This window comes from Pseudorasbora parva, chromosome 11 (assembly GCF_024679245.1).
Source record: "Pseudorasbora parva isolate DD20220531a chromosome 11, ASM2467924v1, whole genome shotgun sequence".
Lineage (NCBI taxonomy): Eukaryota > Metazoa > Chordata > Actinopteri > Cypriniformes > Gobionidae > Pseudorasbora > Pseudorasbora parva.
The window spans coordinates 5,780,284-5,804,331 of NC_090182.1; the positions used below are offsets into that span (position 1 = coordinate 5,780,284).

Sequence of the window (24,048 nt, forward strand, 5' to 3'; positions counted from 1 at the left end):
ATTTTTTTTTATTCAGTTTCTTATCTGAATGTTAGACCTACCTGAAAAAATAAAGCAGTCTGTTTAATTTGTATCTTCTATTCTATTGCATTAATTTGTGTTATTGTTTGTAATCTGTTAATTTGTTCTTATTTTATTACTGTTTACTCGTCTTTTTAAATTCAATTTACCATTCGAAATCAAGCTTCCTTGTGCTGTGTGTAAGATATTGCAACACAATTACCCCGCTGTAAAAAATACATTGAGATAGCAAAAATCTGACATAATTTTAATAGTAATTGATCAATTGATCAATAATTGTTCAAATCAAAACGATGCCCAACCCTAAGGAACATGCTGGCCACATTAATTTTTAGTAAAAAATAACAATGAATAATAAGTTCTGTTGTCATATTAAGCATCTTATCTTTTTCTTTTTTTTTCTTTTTTACTGTGGTATCAATTTAGTATTGATATTTTAGTCTGGTATCGTATCGAAGTCATAATTTTGGTATCGTGACAACACTACGTTATAGCAGTCCTTACACACGAGTTATTGCAGGCACATATTAACACGTTATCATTTCGGCATAATTCTTTCATATCGGCCGATGCTGATAATATCGTGCATCCCTGTGCATTGTTCCAATGGCCAGCAGTGGAAATGAAGGTTACTCTGATTTAAATCTGCCATTTCAGGTTATATTATGAATTAATTTTTATTATTATTTATTTTTTAAAGTTATGAGTTGCTCAGCCCTTTATAATGGATGAATATTGTCATATGTTGAGGCTGGTGCTCTGTCTTCTCTCAGGTGTTCTCCACCGCTGCCGATGGACAGACTCAAGTGGAGATCAAGGTTTGTCAGGGAGAGCGAGAGATGGCTGCAGACAACAAGATTCTGGGACAGTTCACCCTGGTATGTGCTCTGGGTGGAAAATATTGAGATGCAGATTTATATTTCATATACAACTTTTAAGCCGTCATTGTATTTCTCTGTTGTGGACAGGTCGGCATCCCTCCTGCTCCTCGTGGCGTCCCACAGATTGAGGTCACCTTCGATATCGATGCTAACGGGATTGTGCACGTCTCCGCTAAAGACAAGGGCACCGGCCGTGAACAGCAGAGTAAGCCTAGACAAATCACTTCCAATGGCAGTGTTGTATGGTAACTTATTTTTGCACATAGCACTGGTGCTACTGAGGTTGAATGTTTTTGTTTAACCATATCGGCCATTTTAGTACGGGTCAGAGGTCACCACAATAATAGTAGCCTAAATATTATCACAACCACTGCTGGTGGTTGAGGAGATTACCCCTTCTATATGTAATGCGCTTTGAGTGCCTAGAAAAGTGCTATATAAATGTAATTAGGGCTGGGCGATATGGCCTAAAATAATTATCACGATATAATTTTCTATATCAGTCGATATCGATAAATATCACAATAAATTAAAGTTTAAAGGCATATTTTTGCTCCTGAGTGAAAGCTGTAGAAAACAGACAGTTAACTGTGGGTTTAAACTATCCTTTATTGTCAAAACATGACAAACACTTCCCAAACAGGTGAACAATTTATTAAAACTAAGGTAGATTTATTTATTAAAATCTTAATTGTGGTCAGCATTTTTTTTACTTTACACTGTATATCAATAATATCATTACTTAATCGTGTAAGTAGTAAAACACTAAAAACGCAAACAGGCACACAAAAAAAGTCCCCTGTGCATCTCTCTCTCACACTCTTACGCGCTACTCACACACCTCACCGACAGTGGGCTGGCCGTGAGAGGAGGGAGAGAGCTAAGTTCAGTGTTTGTGGATCTCCAGTAAGGGCTGTCTAGTCTATTTTATTCATTTTAAAGATCGGATGACATTATTTCTCTTTTGATACAGGCGATGCTGAGTCATAAAGACATCATCAAAGACACACAATTATGATAGCGATCGTGTACAAGTCTGATGTTTTAGTGATCATGGTTTGGTAACGTTAGTTTGTTGTAGGTCACCCACCGCAACTAACAAGGTAATAAGCCTGTGTGTGAATGTAGTTAATGTAGATTTACTGCTGTGCTGGGCTCAATGTTATATGGAAGAACTTAGAAGAAGCAGGATAATTAAATTCCGTGTGGTGAACGTGAACCTATGATTAGCAGTCCAGGTAGCCTTCGTCTCTGTTTTGTCGGATGGGATCCGCCAATATCTCCAAACCACTGAAGTTGAGCGAACTAACTTGTCAACGATATCTGTGTCCTCCGAGCTGGTCGTGAGCTCTGAGTTTTCTTCACTATCGCTCATTTTTCTCGCTCCACTTCACTCCGATCCTCTAAGCCTGTCAGACACTGACTGTAAACAGCAGCGCGTGCAGCACCCAGAAGCCCGGTCTGCAATACGCATGCGCAGCATTACGCATAGCGCGTAAGCATTATATAGCGAATTTATCGAACTGCTGTTATCGTTTTATCGAGGAAAATTATATAGTGATAATTATCGTTATCGTTTTATCACCCAGCCCTAAATGTAATGAATTATTATTATTATCTTTGAACCTTTTTCAAATATATGATGCAGCCTCGCATTCAGATTGACTTTCAGTACTTTTTTTAGTCCCCTTGTAGAATTTGAGTCTTAATGAAAAATGTTCATCTGGCTTATTTTATGCATGTGCTTCATTCAGTTGTCATCCAGTCGTCTGGTGGCCTCAGCAAAGACGACATCGAAAACATGATCAAGAATGCTGAGAAGTACGCAGAGGAGGACAGGAGACGGAAGGTACGTCTAATTTTCACAGTACATTATCTTTCAGTGTCTTCAAATGCTTCAGTAAATTTTTTTTAAGGGTCCTGCGCACTTTTTTTTTTTTTTTAATCCTTTGCGAACATGATCCCCGCTGCAAGCCCTGTCTGACTGTAAGATCTCAGTTGTCATTAATGTCAGACTGTATGATAGTCAAGGCAGACTCCTGCATGAGTTTGGGTAGCCGACGGGTCGACCCACAAATTTTGCAGAAACGGGTGTGGGTCGGGTCGGACAAGGGGAAACGCGGGTTTAAAACAGTCACGTGCCAACGTAAAGATGTATGCATATTTTTAGGAACACATCTACAAAAATATGTCTTGCCTGTATTTCAAGTTAATCAAATAATTTTAAAACCATATCAGGTTATTTGTGCTCGCGCCGCCACGCGCCCTCCCAGGATTCTCTCACTTAAAAAAAAAATCACACAAGGCTTCAAGGGGGTCAAACACCGGACTCAAATCCCAGCGCCGGACGCGCACATTATATAGGCCTACGCGCAAGCTCAGTTTTGAATCCACTTCTGACAGAAGAGCTGCACGATGTGTGCATCTAGCAGCACAGGGTGAAATTCGTAAATTGGAGCTCTGTGGCGCGGCAACTTCCTGAGTCGCCACAGACAGGCGCCGAATGCCGCCGCCGGTGTGCGTACACTCATTTAAAATAATGTGTTCGAATTTTAAAGACGTGGTGCTGTAATTACTTTTGTATGATGCAATAAATGTGTAGGCCTATGTAATGTTGTATGCTAAACTGATTTTATTTCGGGTGCGGGTCGGGTGTCGGTTCTATTTTAAGCGGGTCGGGTGCGGATTTTAATTAGTGCTCCGTGTCGGAAAACGGGTTGGATGCGGTTTAACGCACCGCGGGTACGGGCGGGTGCGGATGTACAAAATCGGACCCGTGCAGGACTCAAGTCAAGGCGCGCTAAAGACGGACGCGCCCAAGAAATCTTGTCCGGAGTTTTATATCATCAATGAATGACGTGTTCGGTGACGGTGAAGCTGCATTACATGCGGGACTGAAATTGAGGCTACAAAGAAATCTGTAGCTCTCGTTTTGGTCATAGTTTGTCTTGAAAAACCGAGATATTTGACGATAGTCGTAGAAGTCAGACTGTAGGATTGTGCGCCAAATCTTCTGACACTTCTGACAAATTTGATCGCAGCGCTCATTAATCGGGTGAACATGTCAAACTAACGACCAAAGACTTCAGATTTTAGTCTAGGATCAGAGGAATCTTTTAGGATTTGCTAAATTAGTCTCAGACGGCCAAATCGTGGGCAAAATCGCAGTGTGCACCCGGCTTTACTATTTGAAACCGTGTCAAGCTGTTGCAACATCTAAACTGATTGCTTTCGATTCAAAGGATCGTGTGGAAGCGGTCAACATGGCTGAGGGTATCGTTCACGACACCGAGTCAAAGATGGAGGAGTTTAAGGATCAGCTGCCGGCCGATGAGGTCTGACACTTCTGCTGCTTCATGATCAGTCTGAACTCCAGGTTTTTTCAGAGGCGTTGTATAAATCTGTGTGATCTTTTTCTGTAGTGTACCAAACTGAAGGAGGAGATTGATAAAGTACGAGAGCTTCTGTCACGGAAGGACGCGGAGACGGGAGAGAACATCAAACAAGCAGCCACAAACCTGCAGCAAGCGTCACTCAAACTCTTTGAGATGGCGTATAAGAAGGTACAATCAATCATTTTACTGATAACAAGCAGCTGAATCTCTGAGTCGCTCATATTTTGCCTTATGACTTGTGTTGATCTGACAAGCTTTTGACAGTCAGTGGACCATTTTGCAAGCCCCGTTCACACCAAGGATAGTTGTAACTAGCAATAAAGAGTCCTCTTCACTACTCCTAATGTTTCACAGATTTAGGAGCTTGTTTTAGTGACAAAATGCTTCGCGAAATACTCTTAGAGCTAAAATTTAGGAGTCCTAAAATTAAGATTGGCATGGCTAATGTTTTTAAGAGGTTCTCCTAATTCGACAAGTTAGGAGCTACTTTTAGCCTTAAAGGTGCATTATGTAGTATTTTTGCAATAAAATATCCAAAAACCACTAGGCCAGTGTTATATATTTTGTTCAGTTGAGTTCTTATAATATCCCAAATGTTTCCAACTATTTGTAAATTGTGAAAAAATTGCTTATTTTAACCAATGAACCGGGACGTCTGAGGGAGTCGCCTGTCGATTGCGTCATCTGCGTTACCCTCAGTTTTATTCAGCAGAAGCGCTTTACTCTAATCAGTGTGAACAAGAGTCACAGCAGCCACTGAGCGAACACACAGAGTAACGTTATCACATCATTTTAAACACACTCTGATGTGTCTAATATAATAAACAAAGCTGCGTTACCTCACTCATGACCGGAAAAGCGGAAATGGCGCCGGCGACTGTGTCCCGTCATAATAAAAGTCCCGTGTGCTTGAGAGGCATGTGTTGTTCATCTCATTAACAACTCGGTCCTGGTCTGCTTCAAACTACACTAACGTTAATAATCACATCCATGAACATGATTTCTGCCTGTGTCCTATTTTACACCGGCTGTGAGGTGAAGACAACATGGTAAATGGACTGCATTTATATAGCGCTTTTATCCTTTACACTTTTGCCTCACATTCACCCATTCATACACCGACGGCAATGTCAGCCATGTAAGGCGCCATCCAGCTCGTCGGGAGCAGCTGGGGTTAGGTGTCTTGCTCATGGACACTTCGACACTTGGTCAGGTGGAACCGGGGATTGAACCACCAACCTTCTGGTTTGTAGACAACCTACATGAACCACTGAGCCACTGCCGCCCCATGCTGCATGTCCCAAGATGCTGCGCTCACACTTCGCGTCATCAAACTATGCCATTGTTTTGAATAGGTGACCTCCAGTGGACAGGAAAAATTACATAGTGCAGCTTTAAGATGTTTTGTTAAATACGGCCCCTGAAGTGTATAGACCAAGGCAAGTTGGAGCTAAACTCTGCGGGACAGTGGCCCTCCAAGACCGACTTTGGACACCCCATGGTATAGACGGTTATTAATGATTAAGCTGGTAAAAACACTGGATGTTAGCTTAATGTGGTCATACTCAACTCTAGTCAGAAGGGCTGAGTTCGGCTGGCATCCAAGCTAACTGTATGTAGCAACATTCTCTGAATGTTATCAGAAGTGTTCTCCTCTTTTACACCTCAGGTGTTATTTCAGGCATGTCTGTGAAATATGTCCTCATCCCCTGAATGTGTTTGACAGATGGCGTCAGAGAGAGAAGGCAGCAGCGGCTCCAGCTCAGGAGGAGAGTCCGGAGAGAAGAAGGAGGGCCAGCAGTAAAGCCTGTGAGCCTGGAGTTCACTGTGGGACTGAAAGTCTCAGGAGCACGAGTGTGTTTCTCTGAGCTGTGTACGCAAGATCTTCTCACACATACTGTGTTTGGCAGTAAACTCTACAAAACAATATTCACATCTCCTCATACACCCTCCCTTATTGTCTAGAAGCTCCGATTCATTTGTGTCTGCTGAAAATAATCTGCATCGATCTTGAAACAAAATGTGCAATGAAGTGCTTGAGTTGCCATCTTGGATTGAATGGTCAGCCTGATGATAGATAAACATGCTCATCATAGACGTGAGCCTTCAGCCATTTAGACATGCATTCCAGTGTTTTGTGTTGTGACGTCTTTAAAGATATATCTTTGTGTTCAGAATGATATTTTTCAAGAACGGAGATAAATGAGGCTGAATGTGTGTCTGATCGGCTTTAGGATGTCTATATCAGCAATGAGTATTTATAATATCAGGGCTTCAATGTTTCGAGATACCATCGTTTTATATTTAATTAGAAGAATATCTGTTCTGTCCATCAGTTCTGCTTGGGAATTTGTATATTTCAAGCTTGTGTCCATGCTCGAGTATGAAACTATGAATGATGAAACGTAATAGAATATCTGGTGTGGAATTGATAGTTCAATCTAACGGTCATATTTCTTTTCTTGTTAAAATTTGCTGATCATACCAGCAGGTTTACATAGAGTGCACATCTACGACAATATGACTCGATGTCTTTCTGTAACTGATGTTATTCAAAAGAGACTGGAGGAATTGATGGACAGATCTGAGCTGATTTGTCGAGTACACAGTAAAAGAATAGTGGAGGTGAATTGATCTAATCCACCGTTACTTGTGTTTTGAGCTGTTTATTTAAATCAGTGTTATATGTTGCTGTTATGAAGCTGAGCTCTGAACTGAGGGTTTATATTCTTATTTTGTTGGTTGGTCTCATAACAGCACGATGTAACACACGAGCCCATATACTCTGTGCTTTTCTACACATGACTTTCTGGTTCATTAAAGAAGAAGAAGAATCTGTAACCGTAGAAGCTCTGTACAAAGGCTGATGTCTGTTGAAAATGTAAAATGTTTAAAATGATGATTTAATGGGTTTAATGAAAGTAATATTCCAATACAGTCTTTTATAATAAAAATTTGTGTTTGAACTTGTGTGTTTTCTAGGTAAGGTGTGTATTTGATGTACTTTGGTGTTGTGGAGCTCCAGGACAATAAGTAATAAAGCTAGCCTAAGTGTGTGTAGTCTGGCCATCAGAAACTAGAAAGAGCCCTGAAATTGTTTGGGTTATATTTAAAAAGTTTTCTGGCTATCAACAGACCAAGCTCAGTTTAAGATTGAACGTTGGTCTGGGGAGTCTGCTCTGTATTTTCTACTGCACAAGAGTGATCAACGGGCATAGTTCAAATGACTATGCAATTGGATAGACCTTTAGCCAATAGCGCGCCAGGTGAACTAGTCAGTCTGTGATATCAGAACCAGCATCATCATCTTGAGCAATTTTAGCTCCAGTAGCTCGTCTGTTTGATCGGACCACACGGGCCAGCCTTCATTCCACACATGCATCAATGAGCCTTGGCCGCCCATGACCCTGTCTCCGGTTCTCCACTGTTCCTTCCTTGGAGCACTTTTGATAGATACTGACCACTGCAGACCGGGAACAGCCCACAAGAGCTGCAGTTTTGGGAATGTTCTATCTCGGTCGTCTAGCCATCACAATTTCTCCCTTGTCAAAAACACTCAAATCCTGACGCTCGCCCATTTTTCCTGCTTTCAAATACATCAACATGAGGACAATGTTCATTTGCTGCCTAATACATCCCACCCACTAGCAGGTGATGTCTTTGATAATGTTATGCCTGAACAGTGTATTTTAAACACTGGCTCTTGTGTTTGTGATATTGCTTAATTTACATGTTATAAATGTACTATTATTTAGATTAAAAGTTTGAAACTGGATCTCCCAATTTTTGTTTGGTCTAAAACTAGTTTTGTGATCAAATGAAAACATACAATATGAACTTAAGCTAGGGTTAGTAAACTAATTTTAGATTAATTAATGCATTCTTCGATTCAAATGCACAAGTATTAAATGAAACATTTAAATGCCAGAGGTCCTTGACCTTGTGTTGCAAAATAAGACCGATTTAACTCCGTATATTGACTTAACACAAACATTTTATCTAAGCTTCAAGTGCACAAAATAAATCTTGAATTAGGCTACTCAGATTTTCACAATAAGGGTTCAGGAAACTATGTCGATGAGTTCTGGACTTTTATTATGACATTTGGTTTACTTTAGCTTTGGTAGATCACAGTGTGCGAGCTCAGGAGCTTTTGAACGCTAGTCGGAGAGGCGCGCGAGGATTTCTGAGGCGGTGAGAACTTCTTTAAAGTCATTTCATAAGTTTTATTATCATGTTAGGGCTTATATGAAGACTCTGTTGTGTTCTGGCGTTTAGTTGCTGTGTAAAACATATTTTATAGATGTGAGAGAAATACAGGAAATACTTGTTGTCATTGGGCGCGCGCAGGAACTCCCATGTCAAATCTTATAATGTAAGTTAGTCATACGCGTCAAAACGACAACAACCTACTTTATTATTATTATTGTTATAATTATATTATTATTGACAAGTGCTTTCGTGGCGTGATTGTTTTACATATATTGTTAAAGCATCCGTGCATAAAACAAATTAAATCATAATCAATATATCATTATAACTAATATCTTCTCTTTTTTTTTTTTTTTTTTTTTTTTAAGATTAGATTATTATCCTTATTTTAAGAACCGTAATGTACATTAAACTAATCTTCATTACAAATAAGTTAATATAATAGCGCTGGGATAGTTTTAGTTGATCGTCGTGTGAAGTGTGGATGTGTTGAGACAGTCACTGCTAATTGCTAAGCAATGTCACAGAAACAGTTTTCACCGTGTGTTTACTTCTCTAGTATTAACATATTGTTAACAACATGTACTGGTGTATTAGTTAAACAAACTTGAATATGAGTAGAAGACTTTTTAACGGACTTATTAACTTTTCGATGGCCATTCTAACGGTTAGCATTAGCCGCTTCCGCAATAACAGTCTGTCAGGTCTAGACAGATGATGCCGCTTGCCTTTACCTAAGAGTTTAAAATAAGTTAATAAAGTTAGCAGATTTCTGATTTCCTGGCCCTTGCCAAAATCCTGAAAGGAATGGAATGTGGTTTCTATTGGATACATAATTTGGAATGAGTCCTAAAGATGTATTTTGATTCAATCAAGATGCTTTAGGATCAGTTTGAAACCATGATACCAGTGGGGATCTTAGTCTTAACAGTGTTTGTTTTGATCGAGTTTAACAAGGTCTGTTTGATTTTCTCAATTTAAAATCCTTTATCATAAAGAATTGAATCAATTCTTTATGATAAAGCATGAATACATTCACAAAAAACTGAACTGAAACTGAATTACGTAGCTCTTAGAAAAATGTTCCTCTTGTTTCTGCCAGGTAATACCACTGTTACTTCATACTGTAACATAATAAGAAATGGATATGCCTACTAATAATAATCCATGTGGTGTACTGAAAAATCCTTTACCTGATTTTGAGCCTTTGCATCCAAATCGGCTGTTATTACCAAATATTGTTTTCAATCTTTTGTTGTCTTTCCAGTAGGACAGGTTTGGTATTTCTTTTTGGATCTGATGGATCATAGGTTGGACCTCGTTTTTTTATTAGGTGAAACTGTCACAACCAAAAAAATGTTTTAAAACATGTCCTTATTGAAAGAAAACAAGCTGATAAATAGAATGAATCCAGTATATCAAAATAATAAAGCATAACGAGATTTTAGAAGCATTTTTTTGTTCCTCTCTGGGTCCAAATGACTGAAAGACAACACAAGGCCAGCTGTCAGAAACTCGCTATCAGTTTGCTCAATGTTTTTATGATATTTATTGCTGATACCAAGTTTGTCCTTTTGCGGAGGGCGTGTCTGAAGCTGGTGCTGACGCGACTGTCATAGTGACAACAGCCAATCACATTACTTTTCCAGAATTTCCACAATTGGCCAGCATCTATGCTAAGGTATTTGCATAGGTGATCTGATTTGCATTGGTGCTTAAAAAGTTAAGCAACGCCTCGAGCAACGCCAGTGACATGAATACCTGAAGTCTCCAGAAGAGTGTCAGGATCTTAGAGACTAAAGTTAGGTAAAGAATACTAAAAAATGACCCCACCTTAATAAGTATCACAAGCTGAAGTGTTTGTGTTTTATAGGCTTTATAGACCGATATGTTGAGAGTGACTGTTGAAGGACCAGAAACATGTCCTCTTGTACTGCTGTTTGAAGTATTAATCTTCCATATTCCAGTTTTGGGAGTTCATTTTTAGTCCATCTCCTATCCTGAAGTCCGTTAGATGGACTATAAACTCCCAAAACTTGAATATGGAAGATGTGTTTCTTCAAAACAGTGGTACCAGAGGACGTATTGCTGGTCCTTCAACAGTGTAGACAATATAGGTAGGTCAAAATCCAGGTGATCACTTACAATCAAACCAAAAGTTATTCAGACACCAGATATAATATTTTACTAGTGTGTGTGCAGGACACTATAGTTTATTTAGTAAAGTAGCAAAATATATTATATATATATATATATATATATATATATATATATATATATATATATATATATATATATATATATATATATATATATATATATATTATATTATTCATACAGTAACAGTAACCAGTAACAATGATACAAATTTGGGACCAAAATGATTCAGACACTTTGACCTGAGCAGTTTATTTCGTTATGTGACCTTTGACACCACAGACTGAACAAAATGAAGCGTTGCTTGGTCATTGGTTGACCTAAATTATTATAATTGGGTACTTAATTTGATTGGCTGATTGGTTCTATCAAAGTTATCTGACATTATCAAGATGAACACACTCTCTGAGTTCTTGTCATATTTTATTACCATTTTCTAAACTATGATAATGTGAGAAAATTAATAAATTTGGGTTTGACTGTATATCAACTCATCCAGCCCTAAAACTTGTTTAGTTTTTGTCAGTGTTTATTTAAAAACGTCCTCTTATGCAGAATATAAGAGAGTAAATATTTAATTAATGAGTTGTCAATACAATATATAAGGCATGATTTTACCCCAAAATTCCTGTAGCCCAAGACTGGTTTCCCACTGAAGCTAAGCAGGGCTGAGCCTGGTCAGTACCTGGATGGGAGACCAACTGGGAAAACCAGGTAGCTGCTGGTAGAGGTGTTAGTGAGGCCAGCAGGGGGCGCTCACCCTGTGCTCTGTGTGGGTCCTAACGCCACAGTATAGTGATGGGGACACTATACTGTCAAAGAGCACCGTCTTTCGGATGAGACGTTAAACCGAGGTCCTGACTCTCTGTGGTCATTAAAAATCCCAGGATGTCCTTCGATAAAGAGTAGGGGTGTAACCCCGTCATCCTGGCCAAATTTTCCCATTGGCCTCCTAATCCTCCCCCTCTCCTGATTGGCTTAATCTCTCTGTCTCCTCTCCACCAATCAGCTGGTGTGTGGTGAGCGTTCTGGCGCAATATGGCTGCTGTCGCATCTTCCAGGTGATGCTTCACATTGGTGGTGGTTTGAGGAGATTCCTGCCTTCTGTATGTAAAGCGTTTTGAGTGCCTAGTAGGGCTGTCAAATAAATATTTGACTTTTGAATATTTGTCGAATTTACAAAAAAACTGTGCATTTGAATTCTTAGTAGAGGCCAGATACTGACGTGTTTTTCTATCCATTACAGCGGTATGGCTGTGTTGTTACGCCCGTTTCACACACACTCCGTCTGCAGTGCGTATGCGGTGTGTGTTGCGGTGCGTATGCAATGCAGGAGCCACACACGCTGTTGAGCTTTCACATATGCCGCGTTCGCAGTGCGTAACTGATCCCCGGCTGTGCTTTATTCCAATAACGTTATATTTATAGCCTTTAGGTTTATATGTTATGTTGCTCACGCAACGCAAGTGGCAAAACATTTAAACATGTTAGTCAATGTTAAAATCACAAACATTACAATAGACAAAAAATCTTGTCTTTTATTTAGTAAATCTCTTTTAAAAATGTTTTACAAGAAATCCTGCAGGTCATAAAGAACTTTGTTTTTCCACCTCCAAGGAAGGACGAGTGTAGCCTGGCTCTGCCCTCCTACGTACTTCCGCTCAATTTTCATTTTCCTTCAGTACTAACTCTGGGACTGCTGTGTAGTCTTAGGTTTTCTCCGTACAAATTTTTACCGGTCCAATCAGTGAACAGAGGGAGTGGCTGAGAACGATGACGTTGATGTCGAGCACTAGTAGTTTGAGATGTAGTTCAGTAATGGCGGCGGAGAAAGATGCAAACTAAACCATTCATTGCATTGTGACACCGCTGCCGAATATCCAGAAGTTAAAGCCGGAGCAATAACAGTCTTTGCTGGGGTTTGTTGGTGGCCATGATGTTGTGGCCCTCCAACGGTAAATTCGGGAAAGGTTTGATTTTCCAGATCGCTTCGTTAGTGATGAAGGAGTCGGCTGAAGCTATTTGGACGGTAACTGTTTCTCGTGGGGTCAGAAAGTTTTGCCATCATTTAAGTTACAGTGACTGGTCAGTTATTTTAATGCCGTCCGTCTCTCACCACCCGCGGAAAAATCACCGGCCGAGTTACCGACTGCTTTTAACAAACGCAAGGTCGTGTGGATGTAATAGCTGTCCGAATCCACATCTCTGAGTTTTCAACAATATATCACTTCAAAGTTCACTGTTTGTAATCATTTTGACCACTGCAGAACACCATACTGTTGCTTTGCTGTTATTAGGATGCATTTATAGACTTGTATTTCCTTAAAATGCTGGCATTTAGAAGAGCAATATATTTCATCACTGCTCAAACAAATTAAAATAAAAGCACTTAACCATTTGAATCGGTCCGTTATTTATAGCAGCATTTATTATCATACCAAGCATATGACATTTTATTTACAGCATACAATGATGTTACGGACCACGCGAGCGCCGCGTTCCCGGTCACAGAAATCTCCTCTCCACCGTGGCGTGATTAAATCACAATCCGAATGCACAAGTTTTAGATTTTATCCTATAGTTTTATTACTGAGGTGGCATGCACATGTGCACTTTTATTTTGTCGGGTTTCCATGAGTGAAACAGGCGAAGGGCGCATGACATACGTCACGACCAAACGTTAGCGATTGGTTATAGCAGATCCAGAGTGGCTCAGGGCAGATCCAATAGTTTTAAACCTCAACAGGGTGCCTGCCTTCGCGGAAATAAACCCTTGTCAATGGAGAGTGACCAGACTATGTACAAATGAAATGTATGAGAGTCTGGTAAAACCAGGCTAGGACGAGTGCTCTCCATTATGTCTCCTTATTTAGCTAAATGCCAGGTATGGTGTCGTTTTCCTTGCTTTACCCGTGGCAAAAAAGCCATGTGGTGACTTTAAAACAGAGAAGAATTATAAATTATATTCAAGTTATATGCATCTGTGGTGAAATTACTAGATTTTCTGTAATACACGCTTATTTAAATGCTCTGTCACTTTAATTTAGCGCGTCCAGCACAGCAAAAATATACACACCGCTCCTGGAACAGATAGCCGGACCGCATGCAGTATGAAAGCTGTAATCCATTAACATGGGTATGGAAAAAAACACAAACGGAGTATGTGTGAAACAGTGTTATTTTGAAAAAAGGCAGGGAAAAAAGACTGGTGAGGAGCAACCTGTTCGAAGGCGTATACAGTCAGAGCAGTGCAGAAGGTGGCAATCTGGGCTTTGGAGTATGAGATGGATATAAATGAAAGAGATGTTCTACTCGCAGACGAAAATCTTCTCATTTGCGAAAATCATGCGGTAACTTTATATATAAATCCACATATTGCGCAGCTGAGCAAAGACATACTTGACCACACTTCAGCTAAAAACAGCCCAGCACTCGCTGCGGGTCAAGTTGATCGTTTGGTATTTTTAACGAACAATATGCAGATGTTTAGTGAGTGGAAAAATGGATTGTTTCTGAATGCCAGTTTGCTGTTTTGTGTTCACATTATGTTGTCTGTTTGAAGCTTGTTTTCTCAGTTTACTGATGCACTTGCAGTTTTATGCACTTTTGTTACCTAATTTTCCTTACATGCTCATTAATGAAATTATATTTAAAATAAAAATTCTGTCATCTTTTACTCATCCTCAAATTGTTTCAAACCTGTATGAATTTCTTTCTTCAGCTGAACACAAGGGAAGATATTTTGAAGAATGTCAGTAACCAGACAGTTAACTGGAGCCATTGACTTCCATAGTATTTATTTTCCTACTATGGAAGTCAATGGCTCCAGTTTGGTTACTGACATTCTTCAGAATATCTTCCCTTATGTTCAGCTGAAGAAAGAAATTCATACAGGTTTGAAACAACTTGAGGGTGAGTAAAGGATGACAGGATATTCATTTTAAAGTGAACTATCCCTTTAATGCACTTTAAAAAGTGAATGCTTGCTTTGGTTTACATTTGGTTGTTGCGCCCTTTTGTGGGCATAGGAGACAACACAGTAGCTTTTCCCTCTAACATTATAAATTGCTTTTAGCATACGAATATAATTCAATTTTTGATATTTAAGAAAGAATTTTGAATTTAGCTCTTCGGCCATTTTGACAGCCCTAGTGCCTAGAAAAGTGCTGTATAAAATATTACTATAGATGTTTTTTTTATTATTATTATTTGAACGCTTTTCACTAGATCTTGCATCAGTGTCGTTAATTCTGCAGTGAATTCAAGCGCTTTCTCACTGGATCTCCCAGTGCTGTGTGTAGTAATGGTGTGGCGCGATCGAGATCGGCCTGCGAGTAAACCTGTTCTGATAAATGGTCCACACTGTGCAGCTCAGTGCAGTTTGGTTCCACTTTCGTTTGCAGTTTCAGTTTTATTTACAGTGGCAGCTCAAAGTACAGCAGCATTTAAGTACACTGTAAAAAAAAAGAAAAGAAAGTAAGTTACCTGGTTGCGTTAATTTTGAGTTTGTTCAAATTAAAAATTTGAGTTGATACAATGAAGTAAAATATTATTGTATCTGAATCACATAAACAATGTGATAAATCATGAAAATAGCTAAATTTGGCTGCGTCATCACAAATAAAATGCACACAATTACCCAATATGCTTACAAAATCCTTTAATAATATTTCAATAAAGGTTGTCAATTCTCAAAAATGTTTGTTGTAGTAACTAATTTTTTTTATTTCAATGAACTCAAAATTTTAAGGCAACCAGGTAACTTATTTTTTTACAGTGTATGAAATTGAATGAATAAATGTAAAATGAAAACGCAACAATGTCTTCAATATAAAATATCCATTGATTCTTTTTAAATCTACTGTATTCATTCATTTATTCATTTATTTATTTATTTAGTCAAGTGAGTGATTTTCTCTTTGTCTTTTGTTGTTTATTCACTTTAAAGGGATAGATCACTCAAAAATTGTCATCAATTACTCAAGTTGCTTTAAAACTGAATAAAGTTATTTCTTCTGTTGGACATAACGTATATTTTGAAGAATGTTGCTGGTTAAATGGCTAATTAAATATTAATATGGAAGTCAATGCTACCATCAACTGTCTGTGTTCAACAGAAGAAATGAATACTGGTGTGGAACAACATTAGAGTGAGTAAATAATTACATAATTTTAGAGGTGAACTGTCCCTTTAAAGGGTTAGTTCACCCAAAAATGAAACTGATGTCATTAACTCCTCGCCCTAATGTCGTTCCACACCCGTAAGACCTCCATTCATCTTCACACACAGTTTAAGATATTTTATATTTAGTCCGAGAGCGTATGCAAGTGTATGCACACTATACTGTCCATGTCCAGAAAGGGAATAAAAACATCATCAGAGTAGGGGTGTAAGAAAATATCGATACACGTGAATATCGCGATATTATGTTTGGCGATACTGTATCGATTCTCAAAAACGCTGTATCGATATTTATATATTTATTTATTTACATCCAAGATTCGTGGCTTTGTGTTCGGTTTGAACCACAGACTGTATAACACCCAACCACTAGATGGCAGTGTTATCTCAGAACGCATAACTGACGCGGAGCCGGAGAAGCGCAAGGTAAAAGTGCGCATCACTAGTATTTACATTAGCAAACCCAGCTCTCAAGACGATAGAATTATTCCGCTCTTGCAGTATACAGAGCTGAAGTGTGGACTCATGTTGGCTTCAACTAAAAAGAAGCCACTAAGGAAATCGACAAGAATCATGCTGAGAAGCATTTCGATAGAATGTCCTGCACGCTTTCCTCTCAGTAACAAAATAAACACACACCAAAACTGACAGCGGTGGCAGGAGAACGAAAGATAATTCCGATGTGGATATGGATGCACCAGCTCTGCAGTTCAGTAACGTTACTTGAAATAGCACTTTATACAATACACGCTATATAGAAAACAGCTTTACAGATCACACAGAACGCGTATTTCAGGTTCGAATGTGCTTTAATGTTTCTAGGCAACCCCCGAATCACCTGTACTGTCAGTCAAATCAATGTAACGGTCAACACAACGGAAGGCCCGCCGCTTCATTCATTCGTTTGGACAACAGAACATAAGCGCGATGATGTTGCACGCTTTTCTGCTCAGAGTTGACTTTTTTTCAACTTCACGCGCTCGGAACGCTCCTTCAAAAACGCGAGGCGCCCAGGGCGCATAAGCAGCGCGCATAACGCTCTCTGCCAACCGAAATCCATTCAAAAAAGGCTTCTCGCTGCAAAAACACGTTCTGTGTGATCGGGTCTACTGTGTTAAATATAAAACAAACAGTCATTCAGTCATGGAATGGACTGCACTTCCTGTTGTTAAATAGCCACTGCTATACTGTGAACCTTTAAAACATATACACATAAAGAATCCTGCAGTCACTTTACATTTCCCTCAACTTAGATTGCACATTGCATATGATTAGTGATATAAATGATACTGTATTAATTAAATAAAATACTTTGTCTTGTGTTTTAGGCTTATGGTTGTGTTCTTTATTCTTTTAAATGATAAAAAACAAAAACACACAAAAAAGAAATATCGCAATATATTGCCTCTCTTACAATATCGCAATATATTGCAATATATTGTATCGTAACCCCTGTATCGTGATACGTATTGTATTGCCAGAGTCTTGGCAATACACAGCCCTACATCACAGTAGTCCATATGTGACATCAGTGGGTTAATTAGAGTCTCTTGAAGCATCGAAAATATATTTGGGTCCAAAAATAACAAAAACTACGACTTTATTCAGCATTGAATTCTCTTCCGTGTTCCTCAAATACAGATTCAAACGGTTGTGAATCAGTGAATCGATCAATGATTCGGATCGCCAATGTCACGTGATCACGTGACATTGGCAAAGTAAAGTGTGCACAGACTGCATATGCTCTGGGACTAAAATATCTTAAACTGTGTCTGAAGATGAACTTAAGACTTAGTCCAGTAATCACGTTTGACAGGCTTTTAGTGCGTGTCTAACCATGCATAAGCACGCAAATGAAATGTTCAACCAGCAAGGCTTTAAAACGCATGCAAATAATGAACTTTTGTGATTGTGAATAACTATAGTGTTGTGAGTATAACTCTTTGACACCAGCATTTCAAGCGTGGCTAAACACCCACTAACTTTAGTGATTGGATAATTTGCTCATATCAGCGAGTAGACTCCCAGGCACGCTCAAACAGAGCCGAAATAAACTGAGAGAAATATTTAAAACGGAGATAAATAGAAATAATTAATTAAATGCAAAACGCGTATTGTGTATTGAACCGTGTTGGACGTTTAAATATTATATTTGAGAATTGTGGCATCCCTACTAACTATTTTGCTAGAAGTGTTGCCACAGTTACTTTGAAAAAGTAATCTGATTACTGTACTCCTTTAAAAAGTAACTTAGTTACTTTACAGATTACTTGATTTTAAAAGTAACTAAGTTAGATTACAAGTTACTTTATTAGTTACATTCAGCAGTTGCCGACAACACCCCTGCCGCCTCAAAATAGAAATGACAACCGTTTTTGGCAACACACTTTATTGCATTTATGCCCGAGCCTGATGGCCCCGACTTTTTTACGGCCCTTTTTTTAGGCTTCTCCTTCGTTTTATATTTATTTTAATAATTAAAATGAACAACGAGATGTGCTGGTGGAAACAACATGAGACCATGATAGCTTGCACCACTGCCAAGATATGGCTCGCGCAGGGTTAAAGAGTCCGTCTCTTCAGTGCAGCTGCTAGAGTTATGGCCTTTTTACAACTGGTTCCTTCATTCGTTTTCTTTGACCAGGTATCTATCTGATTGCGAAATGACCAGGAGTAGGCCCAAAGGCCTTCCGAGAGTCTTTCGAGACGTATTTAATTCCGATCACTCAAACAAACCAATTCAGAAGGTGCATGAAAGCATTTCAAACTAAACCGGACAAATGTAAATGTATCTGGTTGTTTAAACCACATGTGTAAATTTTACTCCTGGCAAATAATTAAAAAATAAACATATGAGAGCGTGTTATGTTGTAGTCAGATAGATATGACGGTGCTACTGCAACATCGCTGCAAATGAGTAAAGCAAGCCAACGCATATGGCCGTAAATGAAACTTTAAAATAAGTCACACAAAACACAATCATCTTCAGTATAAATTAATGAGACTAATGACCTTACCAGTGCTTAGGTCGCTCTCTCTCATATTGCGATCTTTGAATTTGAAATGAGCTGCTAAATAAAATGCTGGAATCTTTTACTTTGATGTGAACTCCGTTAAATGAGCATATACCGCGGGAATTGAAGATCGGATTTATATTAATTTTGCTGAAGTGCAAGGTTGGCTATAAGACAACCTACATGTTCTTTTTTTATTTATTTAGATTGTTTAGCCCGTTTCGTTTTTTTTTTGAGCGCCGTTACGAGCAGTAGGCTAATCTATCAGCCTGCCTCAGCTCGTCAAAAATGCCTTTGTGGTGGTATAATAACTAGCCTACTTTGTTTTTAATGTCAAAGTAGTTATATTTCGTTTCGTTTCTTTATTAAGTTAATTTAGAAAAATGTTTAGAGCAATTTTTTGTTTGTTAAATTAAAGTTTTAATTTTTTTATGTGACGACCCAGTGAGTTAACCGCATGTTTAATAGCCTAGTCTCTCAATCCAACTCTTGAATTGTCTTGCCTATATAAAGTTTAATTTAACAAACAAAAAATTGCTCTGAACATTTTTCTAAATTAGGTTAATAAAGAAACGAAACGAAAAATAACTACTTTGACATTAAAAACAAAAATGAACTATTTTAATGGCTGCAACAATGTAAAAAAAAACAAAAAAAAAACAAAAAACACGGGCTCCAGCCAGACTCGGGCTGAGAATTTTGATAAGCTGTCGGTTTTTACTAAGGAAAATGACTAAAATAGTAACTCACAGTGACTTGGATAAGTAACTTTAATCTGATTACTGGTTTGGAAATAGTAACGCGTTAGATTACTCGTTACTGGAAAAAAGTAGTCAGATTAGAGTAACGCGTTACTATGTATGGCATCACTGTTTGCTAGACACCTTTACATTTAGTTCAGTGCAGAACATATCAGGGCTTTTGTTGTGCTCCTCTGTCTTAAAGCCTCATCCTTGTCTCGATTGCAGGTGCAGCTGCCCGTGTGGACGCAGAATGCAGACCATTAAGTGTGTTGTGGTGGGTGACGGGGCGGTGGGCAAGACGTGCCTCCTCATTTCTTACACCACAAATGCCTTTCCGGAGGAGTACATCCCCACTGTGTTCGACAACTACAGCGCCCAGATGAGCGTGGACGGCCGCACGGTCAGCCTCAACCTTTGGGACACGGCGGGGCAGGAGGAGTACGACCGACTGCGCACGCTCTCCTACCCGCAAACCAACGTCTTCATTATTTGCTTCTCCATCGGAAGCCCTTCGTCGTTCGCCAACGTCCGGCACAAGTGGCACCCGGAGGTGTCTCACCACTGCCCCAGCGTGCCTATTCTTCTGGTGGGCACCAAAAGGGATCTGCGTACGGATTCGGAAACGGTTAAGAAGCTGAAGGAGCAAGGGCTCGCTCCCACTACCAACCAGCAGGGCGGCGCTCTGGCCAAGCAAATTGGTGCAGTCAAATACATGGAGTGCTCCGCGCTCCTCCAGGAGGGCGTTCGGGAGGTCTTCGTGGAGGCCGTCCGTGCGGTGCTCTACCCCGTTACCAAAAAGAATACCAAGAAGTGTGTGCTCTTATAGTCTTCCAGACGCCCGCGGATATGAACTCATAAACAAGCTGTGCAGGGGGCGATCCTAGTGTTTGTATTCATCTCTTCTCATCTTGGCCTCTTTTCTTGCACTTTAAAAGGATAGTTCATCGAACAAAGAAAATTCTGTCATTTACTCACCCTCAAGTTGCTCCAAACCTGTGTGAGTTTCTTCTGCTGAACACAAAAGAAGATATTTTGAAGAATGTTTGTAACCAAGCAGAGAGAGCACAACCAAAGTATTTTTCCCCTACTATGGTTGTTTTATATGCTTTGTTAGAAACATTCTTCCAAATATTGTCCTTTGTGTTCAGCACAAGAAAGAAACTCATACAGGTTTGAAGATATTTTGAAGAATGTTTGTAACCAAGTAATAGTATTTTTCCCCCTAATATGTTAGTGAATGGTTGTTTTATCTGCTTGGTTACAAACATTCTTCAAAATATCTTCAAACCTGTATGAGTTTCTTTCATGTGCTGAACACAAAGGACGATATTTGGAAGAATGTTTCTAACAAAGTATATAGAGCAGGGGTCCCCAAACTCGGTCCTGGAAGGCCACTGTCCTGCAAAGTTTAGCTCCAACCCCAATCAAACACACCTGAATCAGCTAATCAATGTCTTAATAGGCCAGGGGTGTCCATCCTGATTCTGGAGGGCCACTCTCCTGCAAAGTTTAGCTTCAACTCCAGTTCAACACACCTAATCAAGGTCTTACTAAGGATACTAGAAACTTCTAGGCTGGTGTGTTGAGGCAAGTTGGAGCTAAACTCTGCAGGACATTGGCCCTCCAGGACTGAGTTTGGACACCCCTGGTATAGGCCATAGTAAGTCAGTGATTAGCTGTGTTTGATTGGAGCTAAACTCTGCAGGACAGTGGCCCTCCAGGATCCCCTGATATAGAGCAACCATTCACTACCATAGTATTTTTTCCCTACTATGGTAGTGAATGGTTGTTCTCTTTGCTTGGTCTTCCAAATATATGTTTTAGTGTTCAGCAGAAGAAAGAAACTCAAACAGGTTTGGAACGACTTGAGGGCGAGTAAATAATGGCAGAATTTTCATTTTTTCGGGTGGATTATCCCTTTAAGAGCTTTCTTTTGAATCCGCTGACATGTTCACATCTCATTTCTCTTGCTTGCCCATTGTTCTGATGATTAATACCAGTTTATTATTGCCTGGTCCACTCGATGAAAGACGCGTTAGCAGATAGATTGACGGTTGTCCGTCAGGAGTGTGTGGAGCGGGATCGCCGCTTTACTTGACCTGCAATTAAATGTGCAATATAATGAGGTCGACACATCAGACCTTGGCGCTTATAGTCCCTTTGCGGGAGGCCAAATCTTTGACGTGCCTTGGAAATTATCGTTTTTTTTGTTTTATTTGTACCTGTTCAGTCATGAAACAAGCAATATTTGGACAGGTTGGGGGAGAGTAAGGATTTGGGATGTGCTGAATTAGGATAGTTTACTTCAAAGTCAAAAGAAACAATTATTATACTTTGCATAAAGAAATTAGGAGATTTTTATTAGATATTTAGGCACTAAAAAGTCCTGTAATGCAAGAATGAATATCTTCCTGGCCGGACACAATGGCTGATGTCTTTTTTTTTCTTCTTTATTTTAAAGATGGTACAACAAATGCTGTACATTTCCAGTTATATTTTACAAATGCAAAGCATCTTAGTGGTCCAAAACTTTTTTGACTTGTGTTTTTTGGGGTTAAATATGACCCTGAAATTTCTCAGTGGTGTTTTTGAGATGATCCTGAGAAGTGTGCCTTGTGTGCTTGTTTTAAAGGGCTTCATCCCGCTGCTAAACGAGTGTTATATTAGTGCTGTTGTCAAGATGGCAGCACTTGTTTTCTTCAAAAGAGATTCAGTCAGGTTCCTCTGCATGCCTTTACTGTAATTCGGCCTTATCTGCCGCCTCGATCTGCCTTATCTCGCAGTCTAACGCTCCACTAGAGTCATCCGTCGCTCGTTTTTAGTCGTATTGGTGACAGAAGCAGTGTTTTGTCTTTCAAACCCAAAGACCGCAGGGTCCAGAGCTCAAACCCTGCGCCAAAACGAGGGTCATAAAGAAGCACTCAAAACTGAATGACGAATACATATGATTATTAATGTTTGTTTGGGTTAGGTGTTTTATTGTTATGATCATTCAAGCCAAATGTTGTGTCATGTTACCAAACAACAGCCACTGTATTTCAATATCCTCATCTCACACACATAAAGCTTTCAGGTTTGCAGTGTTTAGTGACCTCTCAACGCAGGCATTATGGAGTTGTAATGTGTGATATTTTACTCCTGTGCAATGCATGTGCTTTAATAACTGGAAGCCGTGGTTAAGCATTCGGCAAAACTGACATTGAATTACAGACCTGTGACTCGCTTTAAAAACCTAGACAGCCAGCTGATTTTTAAAGTGCCTTGCGTTTGTACAATTTAGCTTTTTCTTTTTTGTCTGTCAAACATGGCCAAAGAGTGCCTTAGGATACAAAGATTTCTCGTGGAATAACTGGACTCGTGCATGTTAACACCACTGTCATTAAATCCAGGAGAGCATCTCATCTAATCATTCCTCGTTTTGATTTTTAATCAAGTGCTGCCGAACTCGACGTGGGTTGTTTTAAGGGAAGTGTAACCCTTGAGATCACTATTAGGTGTGACTGACGAGCGACTGTGACCGTGAACTGCTTCCGGTTTCCTCCTCTCAGTCGCAAGCAGGCAGAAGTCTGTGTGTCTATGGTATGTGGTACTACATTTATACACTGGGAACTCAATTTTGTCAAAATTGCATTTTTGTAACCAAAATTAATTTGTGTAAATGAACTAACCGTGAAATTATTTTAAATTATGCTAAATAAATTTTTACGTACAATTGACTTGCCTTTTTCTTTGATTTGAGTGGTGTGAGTCAGGTGTATTTTGGGTCCGGGGTTTTCAAAATGGGGTCCGGGGTCCTCAGAAAATATCAGATGTCAAAGTCAAATGTATTTCTATAGCACATTTACAGATGGCTGAGCCACACCAAAGTGCTAAGTGCAATAAGCAAAGGAAGGCAAAGAAGAAATAATAATATGTAAAAAATGAAATGGGCAACAAGGCAATAACTGCAGGAGTTAAAATAATGTAAAAGACCATTGGAATAGTAGCCAGGGGTCACTATATACTGGCACTTAAGAGACGCTAATCAAAGGCTAGAGAGAAGAGGTAAGTTTTCAAAAGAGACTTAAAAATGTACAGTTTTACGTACAATTGACTTGCCTTTTTCTTTGACTTGAGCGGTGTGAGTCAGGTGTATTTCGGTACACCTGATAATACAAACAAAGCAAAAATAGATAAAGTCTACCAAACTGTTCAATTTCTAAATGTTTCTCACCTTTCTTGCCGTACTTTCCGTGATTGTATATGTTTGCTTTGTATCTTTCTAGTGAGTTATTCTTACTATTGTCACCTTTATCTTGCTCACTTGCTCGTTCTTAACGCAGTATGTTAAGAACCCCAGAGCGTATCTAAATAATTTTTGATTATTAAGTATATCCGATCTAAGTTTGGAAACGATATGTTGTATTTATAATGTCACACTTACTACGCTGTAAAAAAAAGTTG

The 24,048-nt window shown here is 39.2% G+C and overlaps 2 protein-coding genes across 2 annotated transcripts in view; both read left to right on the forward strand.

The window, feature by feature from the left end:
* The window catches only part of hspa9 (heat shock protein 9), a 28,876-nt gene extending 21,613 nt beyond the window's left edge, over window positions 1-7,263 (forward strand). Inside the window, exons 12-17 of the mRNA XM_067456870.1 lie at window positions 795-899; window positions 990-1,107; window positions 2,657-2,751; window positions 4,145-4,237; window positions 4,325-4,465; window positions 6,024-7,263. Of these exons, the coding sequence (XP_067312971.1) occupies window positions 795-899; window positions 990-1,107; window positions 2,657-2,751; window positions 4,145-4,237; window positions 4,325-4,465; window positions 6,024-6,101 (630 nt within the window). The 3' untranslated portion in view covers window positions 6,102-7,263. The remainder of the gene's footprint in view (window positions 1-794; window positions 900-989; window positions 1,108-2,656; window positions 2,752-4,144; window positions 4,238-4,324; window positions 4,466-6,023) is intronic.
* A 1,152-nt stretch (window positions 7,264-8,415) lies between these two features.
* rhogd (ras homolog gene family, member Gd) lies at window positions 8,416-23,321 on the forward strand. The gene is made up of 2 exons (XM_067456871.1): window positions 8,416-8,491; window positions 19,831-23,321. The coding sequence occupies exon 2, from the start codon at window positions 19,856-19,858 to the stop codon at window positions 20,429-20,431; it is 576 nt and encodes a 191-aa protein (XP_067312972.1). The 5' UTR covers window positions 8,416-8,491; window positions 19,831-19,855; the 3' UTR covers window positions 20,432-23,321.
* Window positions 23,322-24,048: the final 727 nt, after the last annotated feature.

Excerpts from the sequence above, each read along its gene's own strand:
- rhogd (XM_067456871.1), top strand. The coding sequence starts at position 19,856 with ATGCAGACCATTAAGTGTGTTGTGGTGGGTGACGGGGCGGTGGGCAAG.